The 21,602-nt window shown below is 41.8% G+C and overlaps 1 protein-coding gene across 4 annotated transcripts in view; it reads right to left on the bottom strand.

Annotated features, from left to right (window-relative positions):
- LOC120561851 (proprotein convertase subtilisin/kexin type 4-like) overlaps positions 1-21,602 on the bottom strand; it is a 271,064-nt gene that overhangs the window by 248,665 nt on the left and 797 nt on the right. The window contains exons 2-3 of one of the 4 annotated variants that reach the window (XM_039805150.1): positions 21,471-21,515; positions 12,228-12,403 (exon numbers count right to left, since the gene is read on the bottom strand). In XM_039805150.1, coding sequence (XP_039661084.1) covers positions 12,228-12,398 — 171 coding nt within the window. In that variant the 5' untranslated portion in view covers positions 12,399-12,403; positions 21,471-21,515. Of the gene's footprint in view, positions 1-12,227; positions 12,404-13,200; positions 13,364-21,470; positions 21,588-21,602 lie in introns of those variants that run through there. The other 3 variants (XM_039805148.1, XM_039805151.1, XM_039805152.1) reach the window with 3 other exon arrangements.

Raw genomic sequence — 21,602 nt, 5'->3', positions numbered from 1 at the left:
TCTGTGACCTGTAACATTAGACAGCCAATCACAAACCTTATTAGATCTTGGTAGAAGCATGCTGCTTATTGGCTCACTGACTATGATGAGATTTACTCATTAGGTATTGAATGACAAGGTATTTTTCGATACTTGATATACTTTAGAGAGGCAATTCATCGGTGCCTAAAAAGTATTGAATTCGGTACCCAGCCGTAGTCAGCAGAGTCGGACTTCGAGTCGTCTTAGTGCTGAAGCATCACAGGATGCATGCCCTGCTGCTGCTGACAGCCTCCAACAGCCAGACAGAAAGAAGAGAGAGCAACGGAGATGGAGGGAGGGATGGAAGGGAAGAGCATGAAGGATAAACAAAAACAAACACAGACATCAAGAGGCACTGAAGCAGTGTGAGCGCCACGTGAGGCATCCTACCCTATGGAGAAAATAGCAGCTGGTGTGTATACTAACAGCCCTACAGGGGCTGTGGCCTCCACAGTCTCAAATATGGAGAAGCAGAAAGGAGAGATAGGAGGAGGGCTGGGTGATAGAGGGGGATGCTCGGGGCTAAATGGGGTGAGCAGTTAAGCCTTGTTGGTTACAGTACTGGCAGGAAATGCAGGAGATGGGAGGGGCGTGAAGGGTTCTACAGTCCATATTAAAGTGACAAATACAGGGACTGATGTTTTTTTTTAGGACAAATACAATTAGTTTAGGATTGGGTGTTGAGTTATTTAGTGTGTGAATTTCACATTACTACAACTTGGATCTTATTTTGTAGATTTAGCAATAATTTTCTATATGTACTCACCAATATTTGGGAATTTGGCAACATTGCTAAAAAGAAGGCCAACGGGGAAAGAAATATGACCAGTCATATGATCATACAGGTTTTAAAGAAAACCCTACATTAGTATTACTTTCAAAGACGGGATTATTTTCTAAAACAGGCAAAAGAGATGTCATCAGTCACATGTAGGGTAACAAAACACACCTATATGCACGGATACAACTCCTTAAAAACAACAGGGTTAAAACCTCGGATTACAAAATGAAATGAGGAAAAAAAAGGAGAAAAATAATTCCATGAATGTTAGAAAGAAAAAAATATTTGCACAACCACATATTGAAAAGAAAATGGGGTAAATGATGAAAGCAAGACAAGTTGTTAGACTCTGCACTTCCTTTTAAACAAAGTGGCATTGTTTCCCCTTTAAATTTAATTCTACTCACTCAATACTAAACACAATGTAGGTTATAGGACACAAAATTAATCCAAAACATATTTAGGGTCCTATTTAACAAGCTAACAGCGTGAAGTGCCTGGTGCAGGTGTGTTTAGGGCATGTCCAAATCCACTTTTGCTAGTTTGACGGCGGAAAAAAGGGTCCGTGTGCCGTGCGCCTGGTTCTAAAGGGTTGTACTTAGTGTCTTCATTAATCAGAGGTGTGTTTTGGGCGTAACATGCAATCAACCAATCAGAGATCATCTCCCATTCCCTTTAAAAGCCAGGGGGCGACCTCTAGCTCACCCAGTAAGTGTACCATGTACCATGTAGGCTGAGGCCTTTGCAGCGGCCCTTTGCTGCGTGTCATCCCCATCTCTCTCCCACCTTTCCTTTCTATCCACTGTTACTCTGAAATTAAGGGGAAAAAAGCCCCCAAAAAATAATCCAAAAAATAAATAAAGCCAGGCGCGTTTATACCTTGGCGCATTGCTATTATGATCGCAGATTTTCTAAGCAGGAAGGAGAGATGTTCAGGAGAAGAAACTGATCTGATCTGATCATATATAGCACAAATACTATGCCACCAAAACTCCATAATACTATTTCACATTGTAATATTTTTTATTTTTAATGCAAGATAGGACCCTTAGACTAATGCGGAACCCAATCAATATGCCACATTCAAGTAAACTTTGGATTAAGGCTTCCTATAGACACTGAGCGTAATCAAATTTACTATTACATGAACTGGTGGTCATCAAAGAGTGTAACATATTATTATTCAATTATTTTCAATATTGATTACTGTACTGATTATTATCTTTAATAGTTGATTGTTTAGTGTGGGAAATGTCAAAAGGTCATGTCTTTGAATTTCTACTTGGCATTCCAAAACATATTCAATTTGCTATCACATACGACAAAGAAAAGCGGCAAATCCCACAACCAGCCAAGAGTTTAAAATTCCTTTTCTCTTTTACTATATAATTAGTTAACAATATACATATGTTGGAATTAGTTGAGTATTGTATAAAACAGTCTTACCGCACTCTACACCCACGTATTAAGTTATTACATTCCAAGTCCAAGTAGCTCCATACCTGCTACACTTATGTCTGTCCTTCATGAGTCCCACTCAGTTAAAAGTTAAGCAACCAAAATAAAATCCACTCTCTGCAGCAAAAATCATAAAAACGCACAATTAATTTAACCAGGAAAAATAATTTTCCTTCAGGATGAAAATGATCTGCTATCTAAAAATTTAAGACCACTGTCACATTACACAGGTTTGGACTGGATTCTTACTTTAGGTAAGAAATGAGAATCATGAAACTGGAGCAGAAGAGAACACTCGAGAGTAGCAGTAGCTGACATACAGGTCATAAAAGCTTCATACAATCTGGTTTACTTTAACTTATTTCCCTTTAAGCTCTTTTTATAAACCCTCTCCAAAAACAAAAACATACAAACAGTAAAGCCACACAATGTGCAATTTTACAATATTTCTCAATATTCCATTTTATATAGATATGCTCTTATTCCATCTATAAGAGCATTGTGCATGAGCGCGTTTGTGTGCTTTTACCACAACTTGCTGCTCTCGTCCAACATCTTCCGTTATCTTCTGCATCTCTCTCTCTTTCCCCATCTCTCTCTCCATTTCAATATTGAAGAGAGTTTTATTAAGGGCTAGACTCGGGTGTGCTGAGGCGCTCTCAGTAATTTTCCTACAAAGTGCTTTAATCCATCACACGGCCAACATGTGGCCTTTGCAGCTATACATCATCTCAGCCAAGGGAGAGAGAGGAAGGGAAAGAGAGAGTGGTAGCATAATTGCTGCTCTCCTCCTCCTCTTCCTCTTCCTCCTCCTCCTCCTCTTCCTCTTCCTCCTCCTCCTCCTTCTTCCACCAGAGTTTTCCACCTGGGAGGGAAACCACATCTTCTCCACATATTCCTCAAGTCAAGTCTTCTCTCCATTTACAAATGAGAGTGGGAAGAACAAGGCAAGGAATTGAGGGGGGGAGAGGCAGTACGCAAAGAGAGAGAGCGAAAATGAAAGAGATGGAGATAGGCGTGAATGAATGAGTGACGAACGAGTGTGTGAGGGAGAGAGAAAGAGATAAGGAAAATGGAGAAAAGCTTACTGAGATGAATTAAAATTCGGGACAAAGCGGGTGAGAGGAAGTCAGACTGTGTGTGTGTGTGTGTGTGTGTGTGTGTGTGTGTGTGTGTGTGTGTGTGTGTGTGTGTGTGTGTGTGTGTGTGTGTGTGTGTGTGTGTGTGTGCATCTGTACTTGCATGAGGAAATAGAAAATCGGGAGAGGAGTGGGGACAGGGGAGAAAAAAATGTGCATTTCCCAGCATGCAGCTGGTGCCCTCTGCGTTGCCCCCGGCCAACACCTGCCTCCATTTCACTCTCTCCGCCCTCCTCGCGTCGAGGAGCAGCGGTGAACTCTGGGCCCCCTGACTAATGGAATGGGCCCTCTCTTCCAACCATTAGAGGATTGGTGTCCCTTTTTGCGCCCCTGGGTGCCCTATGGTACAAAAAAAGGGAGAGGAAAGGGCAAGGGAGAAGATGGTGGCACATTGGCCTTTTTCCTTTTCACACACACACACACACACACACACACACACACACACACACACACACACACACACACACACACACACACACACACACACACACACACACACACACACAACACACACACACACACACACACACACACACACACACACTTCAGCCAGGGTAAGGCTTGACATAGCTTAGCATCTGACTGGGGCTATTTCTGAGAGGATATTAGAAATTCAGAATAGTGAAAAGAAACTCTCCGAATGTGTACGACAGCGGGCCTGGCTGATCCTGAAGCATTTGTGTGATTTCATTTAGCCGGTAAATCCAGTGCTCTACCTCAATTACATCTGCTTTACTCAGATGGAAAACACACCTCACAAGGGAGGATGGGTTGGGGTGGGGGGGGATTGAATCTCTCGATGAGCTGATAGCACGTCGGGAGACAGCGAACCAAGCTGTGCCGCAGTAATGTTATGCTAATGATATGGTAATCTGCCAGCAGTATTCCACCTCACTGGAGAGAAGGGGAATCTGGGAGGCCTTTCACCATTGGATGGAGACCAGGGACACACACACACACACACACACACACACACACACACACACACACACACACACACACACACACACACACACACACACACACACACACACACACACACACACACACACACACACACACACACACACACACACACACACACCTTAAAGCAGTGATCTCAGCTAAAATAAAAACAATGCAACACATAGACCTAATCTGGCTCTAATCGGATTTGCAAACTCTTAAGTAAGCAAGAAATAATACCTGTAAACAATGCAGTATCATGTGATGTAACTTAAAACTGGGTCGGCTGTATTGTAAGTAAGCCTGCAAGCTGAGACTTTTGTTAATCAGCGTGTAATATTAAGTAGCTGTGCGGTTGTTCTGTGCAGGCGTAAAGTGAAACAGAAAATCATCTATTTTAGATCGCGATCAGGTTCTTTTTTCTGTCATTGTGTGCGAAACCTGCACCTGTAATGGCTGATATTACCTGCCTAGTCAGAGCATCTCTTTCTCTCTGGCTCATAATGATTGCATTAAACCACCACATCCTTGGTTGGAGATGAGACTGGTCATTGTATGACAGTAATCTTTGAATTCACATCAGTACTGCCACACCACCGTAATAATTATAAGCAAGATCTTCCTGGGTGCACTGCATTTGTCGCGTTGTTTCTTTATTTAGATTTTGCTACATTTCCCTGCATCATTGGGAATGAGTTGATTTACCCTCCAATTTAAAAAGGAATGTTGACAAACTATCAGCCATCTTTAAACAAATTTCAAATGAGCAAGGTGTAAGACAAGTGTAAAGAAAAATGTGGATAGATAAACTCAATCTCTTTTAAAAATATAATATATAACAAAGACTGACAGGAAAGGCTTCAGTGCGTCTGCTACCGAAAAAGCAACTGCAAAGGATCACAGTGAATCCGTCCGTGTGGCATAAAGACATCATCGTGGGTATTTTACTTTGTTTTTCTTTGTATTTTACAGTTGCAAAATGGATATGTCAAGTCTGCACAATGGAGAGACGAGATGACATTTTCCTGGATGCTGTACACTAAATCAAAGAGACCAACAATAGGTGGAGTGCCAGCACGGAGACATTTGATTCCCATTCCACTCGTGCGGCATTACCACTGGAATGCCAGCAGACATCACAACCCTCCCAAGCAGGCGTACGGCTTGTCACAGGTTTCATTCCACTTCAATGTTTTAAAAATATATATGTACATATTACAGCAAATTCTGGAGTGCCGGCTTGTTCTTGATATTACAATATTAACAATAGGGTCGACTTAACAAAGGAGATTTAGTGTCAATGACATTTAGCATCAGCCTCTGGCGACAGACAGGTAAAGGAAGCCAGTCAGCAGATTGGACCTGGGGGTGGGGGTTGTCTGAGACTCAGGATATGGTGGTGCTGGGTTGGACACCTTATTAACACACAAACACACTTACTGCATATCCTTGACAATAGATTACTACAGAATCACACCGCAGCATCCATTCACTGACCTAAACAATTACAGGCCAATTTCCATCTTGCCTTGTGTGTCAAAGATTCTGGAAAAACTTGTCAACAAACAACTAAGCAAACACCTTAATGTGAACCGTATCATCTCCGGGGCACAGTCTGGCTTTCGATCTGGGTATGGTTGTGTTACAGCTACCACAAAAGGTACTCAATGACATTACATCCGCACTAGATACCAAACAACACTGTGCTGCTATATTCATTGACCTTGCCAAAGCTTTTGACTCCGTGGACTAGGGATGGGCATTCGATAACATTTTTCTTGTTTGTTCCAAAATGATAAATAAAAAGAATTATGTTAAATAATAACTTAACCAAAAACATAATAATACTTAGAGCTGACAGGTTTTGTCAAAATGTAACTCACAACTATCCAAGGCACAGACAAAGCCTAATAAAAAATAACCAGTAGGCTAACTCAGACACAACTTCTGCACCAGTCTACTGATGTTTGTTTAGAAAGATAAGCATGTTGACATGATCTGGGGTGAGACGCGACCACTACCTGGTGACCGTCGGTCCAGCCACCCAAAACCGCCACGTTGCCGGGATGCACAGGTACCTCGGCGCCAACTTGGCCAGCCCGGGGAACCTTATTCCGTTCTTCGTGGTGAGTTTCGTCCAGTCTGGTGATGGTACATCGTGATGAAATGTGATATGCTGGTTCCAATATCCATGTCAATGAACTTGCAGGTCCCTTGGGTAATTTTCTCTGCTCGTTGTGCATCGCAGCTCCTCCGTGCTAACGCCGAGTTGATGCTAGGTTGAGACAGAGCAGGATGCACCGCGGCCGCCACCGACATTAACCAGGGTCGGGTACACTTTGTTTAGTGGTCGGCTGCATCATTTGAGTCGTGGCCGTGTTGTACTTATATACGGCATCTCAGTGTTTGCAGTAACTAAGTCTTTTTTTTTTATTTTTAAATCAAAACGGTCCCACGCCACACTTGGCCGTGTCCTCTTCATGATTACTTTTGAAATCAAAAGGGAAACTCGCAGCCAGGTAACTGAGTATGGAGTGTGTAAGATTTGAAAACCTTTTCTCCCATTCTCTCCCGGTCACCAGGGGTGTCCCCGAAGGCTTCATACTTGGCCCCACACTTTGCTCAATATACATTCATAACATTCCTCAGGCAGCTGGCAATTCACTTATTCACTTATATGCAGCCAAACTCACTCATTCAAATGACACTATATACAGGGTTGCTTGCAAGACCACTGTATCAAAACTCGAACACTCTTTACCATTCTGCTATCAGGTTTGCCACAAATGCCCCCTTCAATACACACCACTGCACCCTATATTCATCTGTCAACTGGCCCTCCCTTCACATTCGCCGTGAGATTCACTGGTTCACTTTCATTCACAAGACTCTTCTTGGCCGAACACCTCCTTACTTAGGTCACCTGCTGCAGCCAAAGTCTGTCACATTACAATACCTGGTCCTCACTTCATCTTCAATTAAGCATTCCCAAAACCAACTCCTCTTGTCTCACATCTTTTCAATCTGGTGCCGCTCGCAACTGGAATGCTCTGCAAAAGATTCTCAAACTGGACAAACTAATTTCCATTTCATCCTTCAAAACCATATCATCCTTGTTCACAGACATATGTAGTTGGTTTCTCCCTCTCTTACTCACCCATGTACCTGTGCACTTATCTTGTTATAAGTGTTTGTTTTCTGTGTAGTATTTCAAATTGTATTTTATGTCATTTCTAAACTGTATGCATTTTTAATGTATTTATTATCTAGCCCTCCTTCCATTTCCCTAAATGGCTATGCCACTTGTCAGGCCACTAAATAAGAACCTGTTCTTAATGACTTGCCTGTAAAAAATAAAGGTGAAATAAAAAAAATTCACTGATTTCTACAATGCTACAGGATAGTTACACCATTTCACAATGTCAACGTGAACTAACAAAACTATAGTTATTGCAAATATGGGTCTCACAGCACCACATATACATGTATGAATAAATACATGTAAATGGTAAAAATGCTTTTATCTTTTGTTTTGGACATGACAAGTGGTCACTGCATCGGGGGATTTTTGGTGGTCTGTGAAAGAGCAGAAAACAATGCAGGAAGAGGAGGAGGTGTTTGTGTGCATACATGAGGGACAATGAGAGAGAGACAGGCAGAGAGGAAGACAGAGACGGGGGTGCACTGTCCAATACACTCCTGATAAAGGTCAAAGAGATGTTTTATTCATGATCCAGGCTGCAGCTCCAGCAGCAGCGGGGGCCAAGGTTGAAATGAGCTTGCGTCCCTGTTCCCCAGGGCCAGTGCTGCACACCGCCTCACACCAGGCCAGCAGACACTCGCTCTAACTCTTATCAATAATGTCAAAACATACACACACCTCCACTCATCAATAAGTTCAAATCACAGTTTTGGATTGTCTGCTGTGAGCAAAGATCAATGGAGGAATGCACATCTGCCGCCAAAGAACAAAGTGCAATACACTTTTAATTAGAGCTGCAAAGATTAATCGATTACCTGTCAACTATTAAATTAATCTCCAACTATTTTGATAATCAATCAGTTGGAGTCATTTTTTATGAAAAAAAAAAAAGGTTTCAGATTCCATTAAATGTGAATAGTTTCTATTTTTTTTCAATTCTCTGATCAACTGAATATCTTTGAGTTGTGGACAAAACAAGACTTTTGAGGACGTCATCTTGGGCTTTGGAAAACACTGATCGACATTATTTTCTACCATTTTCTGACATTTTATAGACCAAATTATCAATTAAATCAGAGAAAAAATAGATAAAAATAAAAATAAATAAATCGACAGATGAATCAACAATGAAAATTATCATTAGTTGCAGCCCATCTTTAAATGAATGAAGGGCAAATAAAAAAATGTTTGGGGTGAATTGGGAGACTGGAGGTGTAATGTAATGTAGGATTTCCCCACTTTTAGGGCTCTATCTATAACCAATTAAACAGAACTATGAAAATCATCTAAAAAAAATGTTGCTTTACAGTGTTTCCCACATAGACTAATTCGTGGCAGTGTGCCATACAATCAACTACGGCCGCCACACATTGTGTTTCATTAATCTTTTTTTTTTTTAATGCTATTTAAAACACGCACGTATTCGTTCAGCTGTATTTCCTTTCCCTGTTCGTCTCTGTCGCTCACACACACACACACACACACACACACACACACACACACACACACACACACACACACACACACACACACACACACACACACACACACACACACACACCTGTCTCCATCAAAACGAGAAGACGGCTGGCGAAATTCGCAAGTTCACAAGTGTTTCCTCTATGTTGATTGGCAAGTGGCGGTCCGCCACGGTTAGATTTCTCCCGCCACGGTATCAGAAAAAAGCTGTCTATCAGCAGTGATTGTTAGAGAGTCACAGAATAGCGCGGACACGCGCTTCACAACGCGAGTGGGCACGCATGCCACTCAGAGAAAAGGGAGAAAGAAAAAAGAGACAGGCTGTCCGGAGGAGGACCCGGTTGAGATTGGCATGTGTGCATCCTTGAGAACTGCAAGTGGTATAGCCTAACTTATATTGTCAGTTCATCTAAGCCTGCACATTTTTAGTTTCACCTTCACCTGCTAGCTAAATTGCACGTGGCTGTTGATTCAATACAACGCCCTGATATCATATCATGGCGTAGTAGGCTAAACCGGGATTAGCCTATTTCATACATTCATGTCCCGAAACATATTGGGGGAAATTCATTCAACATAATTCCAGCCAAATAACAATTAAAAGTAGGCCATGTTATTTGAACATTTATAACCTAACCTAACTGGTACTGCCTCCGTTTTGGTGTCTGCTGCGGTGCGCAGCGCAGCGCGGACCGTGCGCCGCTGCGTTACCGACTCTGGCTTTGCCTTCGGCCCATCGGTGATGCCCAGTCCGGATCGGGCCGAATTTTTCTGTCCGAGCCGGCCCGTGTCCGACAGAGCCGTGACCGAACCGACCCGAGCCCCACAGGCATTAAGACATTTGTGTCCGAGCCCGACACAGTTAAAATCTCATTTTTTTCCTCATACTAATGACACATGTAGGCTATGTTTGTTTGTGTGGAAAGCCCTTTTTTATTAAGCAACTGTAGGAAGGCATTCGGAAATGTCAACAGATGAGCGCATCAGCGCACACGGGGCAACAAGCGCACATTAATCAGCTGTTAAAACGTTCAATGGGTTAACCTCTCCTGATCGCTTCGTTTCCGACCGTGATCAGAAAACCAGGAGAGACTGGTTACCTCCAGGGCCCACGTTATAACATGAATAACCACTAACTCTGCTCCGGTTGCATCTACAACACGTCTGCTTCCTCTTTCTCTCTTCTGCCCAATTAGGCTACCACCTTAATGCCCACACTTGTTACTCGAGACAGCTAGTTACGTTTCTCTGACAGAGACTATGATTAAGCAACCAAGATGCATCTTCAACCACGCAAAAGATTAAAAACAAAAGCGCGAAAATGGCCAAAATAGGTAAAAGTGATTGTATTTTCTTTGCCTTTTGTGTAATGTATATAGCCTAAAAACAATTTTAAATGAAAATATAGACTATTTTAGGAAAAGTCAGGTATGCAGGATTGTATTTTTTTATTTAGCAAAGTTATTACACATATAAATTTCAAAACGGTCAAAATGACCGTCCAGGCCACAGGGGGTACCATCTAGCAGCATGTATGCTACTCAGCATTAATGGGCCACCTCTTTCTTAATTCCCCTATAACCGAGCCTTGGAGTTATTTTTCCAAAAGCCAAGAAAAATCAAATGCACACAGCAAGGCTGCCAACTTTGCCACTGAGGCAAATATGCAATTAGTTTCATTATGAATGGTTTCATACTATAGCCAACTTTGGGTTTTGGTTTCCCTATGAAGAATTTCTTGTAAAATTCATGTTGTAGACCTACAGTTCCTCAAAAATACAGTTAAATCAAAACGAAATGAAAATATGCCTCATTGTGTGTTAATAGAGGTGAATAAATATATTTGTTTGTGTTGCTGTGTCAGTTCTGTTTAATACGTAAAACATTTGGCGGCAGGACTGGGGGGGGGGTTCCGACAGATCTGCCCCCACTGCTAAAAAAAAATCCTAGAGGAAACACTGGGATCTCGTGAACACCTTTACACAATCACACATTAAAAAAGTCCTATAAAAGATATTTTATATTCTGAATACAATGCTGTCAGTGTGTTAACGTTGGAGTCCCGACCGACTCTTAGCAAACAAGCGATTGCGGCTGCTTTAGAAAGTTAACAAGTCGCAAGTTTGCGGTAAAATGCAGTTGGGTTGTTGAGGTCAAAACACTATATGTAGCAGCTGTGAATCAAATAAACGTATTATAAATAATGTCATTTTTTTTACTCTTACACTGAATGTTTGCTGCTTTAATCCAGATGAGTATTGAAAAGTATTTTCCGCGACTGAAAAAGGCCCGTGTTGAGGATGAGGACCAGCCTGAACCAGAGGTATCAGTCTGAAACAGAGCTCAACAGTCCGACCACCGGAATTAGTTATGTTATTAATTTGTTTACAATATTTTCAGGCTTCAACCAGTGCTGCTCAAGCAGAAAGACAGGGTCACTGGGAGAGAAAGAGATAGATTCATTAGGCATTGAATAAGGAGTAGGAGAGGAGGACAGCATCCAACAGCGTGTCTTCCTCAGTTTTTGATACTTGATTGTTACAAAAATAAGTATTTCACCCACAAATTTTTCATAAAAGAGAATCAGAAGAAGTTTATTTTTTAAATATGTAATGCACTTGAACAGCCTCTTTGAACTCGCTCTCACAAAAAAATCTACTATATTCCACCTATCCAAGACCCTTATTTTTTTTTTTTTTGAGGAAGTCGAAACACATCCAAGCTCAACAACCAAAGTAACCTTTAAGGTATTGATGTGGATAAATCACATCTAGTCTTCTGACAAATGGAAAGATTTCAGCATGACAGATTAAACCTCAGGCAAATGGGTAAAGACCCAATCATCTCCAAAGACATTCACCTGGAGCCTATTCCACATATAGGAGTTTCTCACAGGCATAAACTAAGCTTGGCTAGATACAAGTGTGCATGTATATGTGCATGTGTGTCCCTTTTTGTGCGCATGTATGTGTCTTTTCATATGTGCGTGTCACGCTGTGTGGATGGCCTACTCTATGTGTCTTTGATCACATGTGAAATATTTGCTGCTGTAATTTGATGAAAGTCAGATATCCCTCAAATAGGAAACAGAAGTCAGCACTTTGGCAGCTCATAGAGAAACCCTCAGTAACTGAATTTAGAGAATGTGAAAATCCAGGCCCATGTGTGGAGGCAACAACAGTGGTTTTAAACACGCCCTTACCTGTTGTATGAACTCCAGTCCGTGCTGCTCGGCCAGAGCCCTGGCGGCACTGATGCCTCCGTCCATTTGCACTGCATAGAAGACATGGCGGTTGGTCCCACGATGCCCCTCTGTGGTCACTAGTTTCATCTGCAGCAGGCAGCAAAGCACCAGCACAACCGCACTGAACATGGAGCCTTTAAAAAGAAGATATAGGAGAACATGATTGGTTGTCAAAAAGAAGAAAATGTGTCTACAACTTTTTACAAATTCATGTCAATAATGGATAATTTAGGACGCTGTGTCAGTCTTAACCCACATCCCTGCATGGGATAATGATGTAAGAGTGCGTTCCTGAGTCAGACTTAAAGCCTTCCATAACATTGATGTGAATAAGCATCACACAGTGAATGTCATGTCAGTAAGGTTGCAACTAATGAGGATTTCATTTTCGATTCATCTGATGATTATTTTTGATGAATACATTTTTTTATAAAAAGACAGAAAATAATTAAAAATGCCCAATGTGACATATTAAAACATGACAAAGAAACGCATCAAATTTGCACATTTGAGAAGCTGGAATCAGCAGCTGTTGTGGCATTTTTGCTTGAAAATAGGGACAACTACAATAATCAAAATAGTCGCTCATTCATTTTTCAGCTCTACATATCAGACATTATCACCGATATAAAACACTGTTCGGTATCCCACTGGATAAGCACAGTCTCATTGGTTCTTTAATGAAGTATAAAAAGTGACATACTGTAAATATCTATACTAGAAAAACACAAACACCTACGGTTTTAAATATTACCATAACACTCCAAATAACATTTAACTACACAAATTAGTTTAGAGCGTGTGGGATTCAGCATCTCAGCGCAGAGTATTGAACACAGGCAATTGTGAAACAATTTGCCCACAGCCACCTCCTCTGTACTTTTGCATGAAATCCACAGTGGCTGCCACCTACAGCATGTGAACCACCCACCTGTAGCCAGAGAGTGAATCGTCCAGGAGAAATCTTTCACCCAGTGTGATGAAAGCTAGAACTCTGGCATCGGGGGCCCCAAGCGAGACAACACACTCTCACCAGTTCCCAACCCACACGTTTAATCTCCTGGCCTTGATGCAAATGCTTCTGAGAGCAGAAAAACAGCAGCGCTCTCATTGAGTGAACTAACTTCCCTCTTTAAGCAAAACAGGAACTTTATCTTTTCTTTAAGCCCGCACTTTCCTGTGAACGATGATGGAACAAAAAGTTGTCACCTCACACTTCTCAGTATCCTACTCAACAAAAAAAACACCCAATGCACTATTGGAAGAAGGCATTTCCCCAGATTATGCAACTAACAATTACTGTTGACCCAGGAAGTTTGTCAATTTCTTTATATATACATAAGTTTATACTTGTATACTTATCCTAGTGATTAGGATGTAAAATGTTGTATTCACACAGTTGTTTTACACATGTACACAGCCCCCTAAACGCTAAAAGGCTGCATCTAATTAGAGTTTCATCTATTAGTTGATTAATTAGTCAATCCGCAGAAAATGCATTGGCAACTATTTTGATCACTTTTTAAATCGTTTAAGTCACGTTTTAAACAAAAGTGCTTAAAATTCTGTGGTTTAAAGCTTCTCACTGGGAACAGGTGCTGTTTTTTGTGTTAACCTTCAATGATGTTAAACTCAAAAAAAACTTTTAGACTGTAGGTTGACAAATCAAGCTATTTGAATATGAATACTTGAAAATGAAACCTTTTTTGTACCATCTTCTGACATTTTACAAATCAACCAATAAAATCGATTAACGAATCAACATATTAATTGATAATGAAAATAATTGTTAGTTGCAGCCTTACATCATTGTTAATATGAAATCTGCTGTCTGCAATCTTTGTAGTGTTGTCTATGTCTATTTGGGCCATTTTACTCCCAAAAAACACCCACTAGCATACAGTGGAACTCCAAACTAGAAGATTAAGATCCCTCATTCCATATAGAATTCTGTTTGTATGTTTATCTGACTTCCCTTCAAAAGAGAAGTGCCTCCTCCTGCAGCATCTCCCCCCAAACAACAAGCACTGCAGCTGGCCACCGTTTAAAGTCTACAGCATCATTCAGCTCCAATCTCCCAAGCCACTGATTGAAATCGATAACCTCACTTGGGGCTCGGGCCCCAGTCAATCCCACTGGAGGTGCAGGGCCGGCAGCGTACACCCCACCCAGCGAGGAGCGGGCCTCGGGCAGAGATGGAGTAGACAGGGAGAGAGGGAGGGAGAAAGGGAGAGCACATAAGACTGGAGTACAGGAGAGCCACATTGAACAGTGTCAGGGCCTCGGGGCCTACTGGGACGCTGATAAAGTACCTGGACATTTTTATAGACAAACTACTTATTTCCGTCCTCATATCGCTTGGGAAGACTGATAACTTTATATTCCTCTCAGGCAGAGGACTGAAAGGGGGGGGGGGCCCTTTCAGGAGTTTAATTGATCAAACTGTAGCCATGAGGGTTTTTTGCTGGAGATAAAAGGGACTAGCTGAGATCTTTTAGAAAGCAGACCCGATGAGAAAAAGAGAATGTAACTCATTATGCAAAGTCATTACATACCTCGGACTATACCCCTTAAAGAGAGGGAGTTAATGGTGGAATTGTATCGTACAGGATTTCCAGAGGTCAAACTACCGGTCATAGGATAACATTATTTTAAAATGTCCAGGTTATTACTCCAACCAAACTTATAGATGGCTGTTTTGAAGTCAAACTATTTTAAGTGTATGACCACAGGAAAAATATCACTTTATTACTGCTCACAGGGCAATTTGCAAGGGCATGGATGGGGGCCAAGCAGTACAGAACCTTTCACTGGAGTCCAGGTCTCCATGTTAGAAAGCATTCCCAATAGAATATAACTTTATTGTCCCACCAGAGCAGAAAATATGTCTGTCTCACCAATCAAGACAATAAACACGGTGAAAACAAGACCCTGAAATCTCTAGGCATGGGGATATTTTCCATCAGTCCATTACATTGATTGCACATAACACAAAGAATCCTTTATACATCTTTTTTGAGTTTGCTCAAAAATTGGTAGGGACAATTCTGTCCTCGCAAAATACTGGTAGGGACATGACCCTACCGTCCATATGCAGACCTAAGCCCTTAATAGTTAACTCTGGATGGCGCTGAGGTAGCTGGCTGTGCAGCACTGAAGCAGCAACAAAGAAAAATCTTCATGCTATAGGCTGAATTGAATGCAAAGGCCGCTATATTGAGCATTCTAAATCCGAAGGAATTAAGCTCAGCTGATTATAACACGGATTTGTTTATCGACTCTTTTATTAATCTGCTGAGAAACAACATGGACTCTCTCGTACACCTGTAGAGAAAATCAATCTGAATACACCTGCAAGAGGGGAAGGGCGAGTGAATGGGAAAAGAAAGAGACTGTCAAGTCATTAATTACAGAGTTCATAGATACAGATTTGGGCTGCATGATGAGGAAAATATCAATTTCCGATTATTTTGACTGACATTGCGATTTTGAAATGATTCACAAAATTGGACATTTTTCAACCATTATCCTCATTTTCATTGACAAATATTAAAGGGGTGATAGAATGCAAAACCGATTTTACCCTGTCATAGTTGAATAACGACAGTTCGGTGGGTAAATAGGACATACATAGAAGCTCAAAATCCCATTGACACCCCTTTACTATGAAAATCTCATATTTTCAAACTGCCGCTGAAAACGGGCGAATCTCAACAAAGCTAGATGCTTACGTAAGCATCCCAAGACCTGTACCTTTGTCACGCCCATGGGTGTATTAAGAGAACGGTCACGCCCCAACATTTACATAGGCTACACAACTGACCTGAGATCAGGTAGTCTTCCGAATCTAGGTCGCGCAGATCTCTGCTATTCCATTACAAAATTCACTTCTGAAACTTTTTTATGCGAGAAATCAACCATGTAAAGCTCAAATATGGGCCGTATTACAGAAATTGATGGCTAATTGCAAATTTTGTCCAACTGTCGGAGTTCAGCGGCCGGTGCTGCCTGGGTTGCTACATCGCCGCCCTGCCTGTCCTCCGTCACAGACCCCGGCCTGCTGTAAGCTCGACTGACTGGCGGCCCGGTGCTCAATACCCGCGCAAACTCAGCCTTTTCTGGGTGACTGGACTACCAAACGCCGCTGCCCTGACAGAGCTCCAGGGCCTGCAGCTCGCTGTTCTCCCTCCCCTCTTCGGCCGGCCGGTGAGTGACTGAGAGCGCGGTCAGCGAGCTTGTTATGCCCGCAATCTCTTACCGCAGCCCGCAGGTTCCAGTTAATCTTATAATGGGTATGTGTGTTGAGTTATTTAAACAAACAATCGGGGAAATAAACGCCTCTTGTCCGCAAGTCTCATTGATAGAGCCGCGGTGAGATGGAGTCCACCAATGAGAGCTAGCTAGCCTCCTCCTAACGAGACCTCTGACATTCACAAATATGCATTCAATTGAAATCCGAAATCGGACAAGTGTTAGCTAAGCTTTGTAAGACCTTGGGGAACCTGTAATATTCATACCGTGACGAAATTCAAACTGTAAATATACTATAGTTATGCCAAAAGTGTAGCTAGCTAGCTGCGATATTTCCCCATTGTATTGAATGGGACATATAGCTAGCAGCTGCTCGTCCTACAAAGACGCCTCGCGTTCATAAAAATGCCTTAAAATCAAATCGGACACAATGGTTAGCTTTATAAGACATTGGGGAATGATGTTATATAAGTGGCGTGACGAAATTCAAACTGTAAATATATTATAGTTATGCCGGCAGCTGGCCGCGGAGCCCCGTAGTGCAGTATCCACAAAGGGTGACTTTGCCCTGGGTATGGAGCCCAGCAGGCTGCCACTTTCTCGTCAGACTGTGTGGAGCTCCTAAAGTCCGACACGTCTTACCAAATTTGCAATCAGCCATCAATTTTCGTAAAACGGCCCATATTTGAGCTTTAGTTGATTTCTCGCATAAAAAAAGTCTCACAAGTGAATTTGGTAAGTTAACATTGCAGTGTCTGGAATATGAGATTCTGTCGCGTCTCTAATGTGTGTGTATTGGGGATTCGCTCAACCAATCAGCGCGCGTCTCTAATGTGTGTGTATGGCAATTCGCTCAACCAATCAGCGCGTCTCTAATGTGTGTGTATGGCGATTCGCTCAACCAATCAGCGCGTCTCTAATGTGTGCGTATGGCAATTCGCTCAACCAATCAGCGCACAGCTCATCTAAATATTCATGAGCATACCATATTTGGAAGAAAAGCTCTTGTTACAAATAGGGCCAAAACACAGGGATGCATAAGGGCCAGTAAAATATCAACCAGGCCATTTTCAGCCCAACCAATGTTACATACCCCATTAGGAGACCATAAGGAACAGTGTGAAATACCCTATATAATCATTCTATCACCCCTTTAAAATTAAAACAATGTAAATGATTATAGTGTGCTTTTTGTGAGGATCTGAACCAAACAAAGATTTTATCTTTAGTCTGTAGGATAGGATTTTTAGACCAGGACTTCTCTGCAGCACCACAATACTTCATTCAGAATGGTTTGACACATATTTTGCCTTGAACAAATATTGCGTGCCCCTGCGATTTGGATATTGCACTAGTCCATATTGCGATTGTGATAACATTGCGATTAATTGTGCAGCACTGATACAGATATAGCCTCATATATCTTTTTGTTTACAAAAGGTGTTCTAACGTGTTGTCCAGAAGGCATTAAGTTAGAGTGGAGGAAAAATTCAGAGTGGAGGGGATGTTCAGCGTCATCTTTTCTATATACAGCAACATTATACAGTGCATCTGATGATTTTTGTCGCCGTCCTACAATTCTCTAACAACTGTAGCAAACCGTTTTTGCTTGCCACAGTCAGGTTTACATACCAGACTGGGATGTATGCAATGCTGAAGTGTCCTTGAGCAAGGCACCGATGCTGCATTCACGCCATTTTGTTCAGATAATTACGAGCAGCCAGGTCAGGAAGGAACCATCTTGGAATGATGCATGAACACTTGAAAACCAGAAAACAAGAAAGTGTTCCAGGTGTTTCGCATATTTTCCTCACATCGTGCAGCCCTATTAACGTTACACATGTGTGCCTTTTTCCACACACAGTCCTCCAAACAGATAAAAGGAAACTACACGTGCAATGGCTGCTGTAGTTTTATGAGGGAAGTCAGCTGCAGCTAGCTGAAAGGGCTGTGTTTGCAAGTGCAAAATGAATGGAAGTCTATGGAGCTAGATGGCTAAATTTGTCTCTTTCGCCCGATTGTCGTTGAGAAATCTCAGATTTGATTGTAGTTTTTGCAAGTTCAACATGGATTATAGGTCAAAAGTTGAATGAACGAGTACTTATGTCCTTTTGATTTCTTACAGGTTGAGTCGTCGTTGCCCATAACACGCTAGCATACTGCTAATGGATGCTGATTGGTCAGTGAAGGACTGATACGACCAGAGATCCACTTGATGGCAAACCCGAAGCGGAACCAGAAAGTCAGATTGAATATTTCGGCGTGGTCTTTAAAACATTAGCAACCCTCTTTCTAGCACATGTGTCGGTACACGATCCGTTCTACCTGCACGATCCGTTCTGCACATGCGCAAGATATTACTGTTTACGACCTGCACGATCTGTTCCACGCTAGCCTACGGCCCGGCTCCACCGGGAAGCTAACGTTAGTTTAGCTAACAGCTAATTCAGCTGACAGCTAGTTTCAGTCTAAAATGACGTTAAGTCAAACTTAATGGGAAAAGCAGACTACAGCTACATTAAGACTTTACAGTAATAACAATAAAGACAAGTATTGAGTAATTGTATTTTAAATGAGCACAAGTAAAGTAGAACTGACGTAACAGCTGTTATATATGTTAACGTTTATTTTTACGTTTTATTTTGAGGGTCTTTTAAAGTTATTACATGCTGTCTCAGCTAGCGGTTAGCCGAATTAGCTGTTAGCTAAACTAACGTTAGCTTGGCTGTCGACCGGAAGCGGGACTAACGTTAGCTTGGCTGTCGACCGGAAGCGTGGAGCAGATCGTGCAGTGTCGTAAATCCTCGTACAACAGCGCATGCGTGACCATTGTGCGCATGTGCAGAACGGATCGCGCATGTGCAGAACGGATCGCGCATGTGCAGAACGGATCGTGCAGGCAGAACGGATCGTGTACCGACAACATGTATTAACAGGGAGAGTCTAACCTATCAGCTGTGTTGTATTAACAGAGAGTCTAACCTATCAGCTGTGTTGTATTAACAGGGAGAGACTAACCTATCAGCTGTGTTGTATTAACAGGGAGAGACTAACCTATCAGCTGTGTTGTATTGACAGGGAGAGCCTAACCTATCAGCTGTGTTGTATTAACAGAGAGTCTAACCTATCAGCTGTGTTGTATTAACAGAGAGTCTAACCTATCAGCTGTGTTGTATTAACAGAGAGAGACTAACCTATCAGCTGTGTTGTATTAACAGAGAGAGACTAACCTATCAGCTGTGTTGTATTAACAGAGAGAGACTAACCTATCAGCTGTGTTGTATTAACAGAGTCTAACCTATCAGCTGTGTTGTATTAACAGGGAGACTAACCTATCAGCTGTGTTGTATTAACAGAGAGACTAACCTATCAGCTGTGTTGTATTAACAGAGTCTAACCTATCAGCTGTGTTGTATTAACAGGGAGAGACTAACCTATCAGCTGTGTTGTATTAACAGAGAGACTAACCTATCAGCTGTGTTGTATTAACGGAGAGACTAACCTATCAGCTGTGTTGTATTAATGGAGAGTCTAACCTATCAGCTGTGTTGTATTAACAGGGAGAGACTAACCTATCAGCTGTGTTGTATTAACAGGGAGAGACTAACCTATCAGCTGTGTTGTATTAATGGAGAGTCTAACCTATCAGCTGTGTTGTATTAACAGGGAGAGACTAACCTATCAGCTGTGTTGTATTAATGGAGAGTCTAACCTATCAGCTGTGTTGTATTAACAGGGAGAGACTAACCTATCAGCTGTGTTGTATTAACAGGGAGAGACTAACCTATCAGCTGTGTTGTATTAATGGAGAGTCTAACCTATCAGCTGTGTTGTATTAACAGGGAGAGCCTAACCTATCAGCTGTGTTGTATTAACAGGGAGAGCCTAACCTATCAGCTGTGTTGTATTAACAGAGAGACTAACCTATCAGCTGTGTTGTATTAACGGAGAGTCTAACCTATCAGCTGTGTTGTATTAACAGGGAGAGACTAACCTATCAGCTGTGTTGTCGAGAACAAAGGAAGTGACTCAGAGCTTGCCGTAAAGCAGTATCTCTGGCCGTATATGTGTATGACGTCATTGACATTTTAAAAGGCTTTTTAGAACAAAAAAGCCACTTTAAAAAAATCTGACACCCAGTAGTGTGTATTTTCTTTGCCTCCCCTTTTGAATGCAACATTCAAATTACTAGACAAAAAATGATATCCTGAGAAAAGTGGATTTTGAGGAGTATAGCTCCATAGACCTCCATTCATTCTGCACTCGCCTGTGAGCGCCCCCATATGGAACCAGAGTGGAACTGCAACCAGTTCAGAAGCCGGAAGTATCCAGAGAGTGGAAGTTCTCCCCTTATTAAAAATTCTCTGGCATTTCCTACTGTACCAAGTGAAAACATCTCATGGGGAGAAAGGTCTATCCTCAGCTAGCTCCACCCAGATACCACGAGGTATCAGAAGCAGAAATGGGAAACACCTGTGAGGGTGTATGTTTTTTTTTTTTTACTATTGTTTAATTTTACAGTGGGGCCACATTCCAACGGATGTTGCTTCTGTAGCAGTCAGTAGTAACTACCCATATGTTAGCTAGTCCTTTTAAACACAGTTCATTACGTTTATCAAGAAGCCTAAAGCATGCAAGTAATCACAACACCATGTTATTACCTTAACATAATAAAGTCACACTGCATCATTCATCATTACATTTTTGGTGATACATAAGGATGAGGTCTGAATCAAGTTTCCAGTCATATTGTTAGTCCTGAATCTTGAATTAAAACCAAAATCTAACCCTGTCCAGTGCATCAAAGCCAGGAAACGAGGCTAACGTTACATCTGAGGGCGAGGGGAGGGGGGATGAAACAGGTTCATATCTCACTCCCTCCATGTACTACAGTGCATAGAAAGGACTGAATGAGTTTGTAGCTTAGTCGTGACAAAAAAAAGCATTTACCTTTCCCTTCCAGGCGAAAGAGCCTTCACAGAGACGGACTGCCTCCTGTTTAAAGCAAAGCGGGAGGTCGATGTATCGTAAAAAAAAAAAAAAATTCTCCCGACGCGTCCATTTTTATTGTCTCCACTGACT

This window comes from Perca fluviatilis, chromosome 7 (genome assembly GCF_010015445.1).
Source record: "Perca fluviatilis chromosome 7, GENO_Pfluv_1.0, whole genome shotgun sequence".
NCBI lineage: Eukaryota > Metazoa > Chordata > Actinopteri > Perciformes > Percidae > Perca > Perca fluviatilis.
The sequence above is the reverse complement of the archived record's forward strand: the minus strand, read 5'-3'. Positions and strand labels throughout refer to the sequence as shown.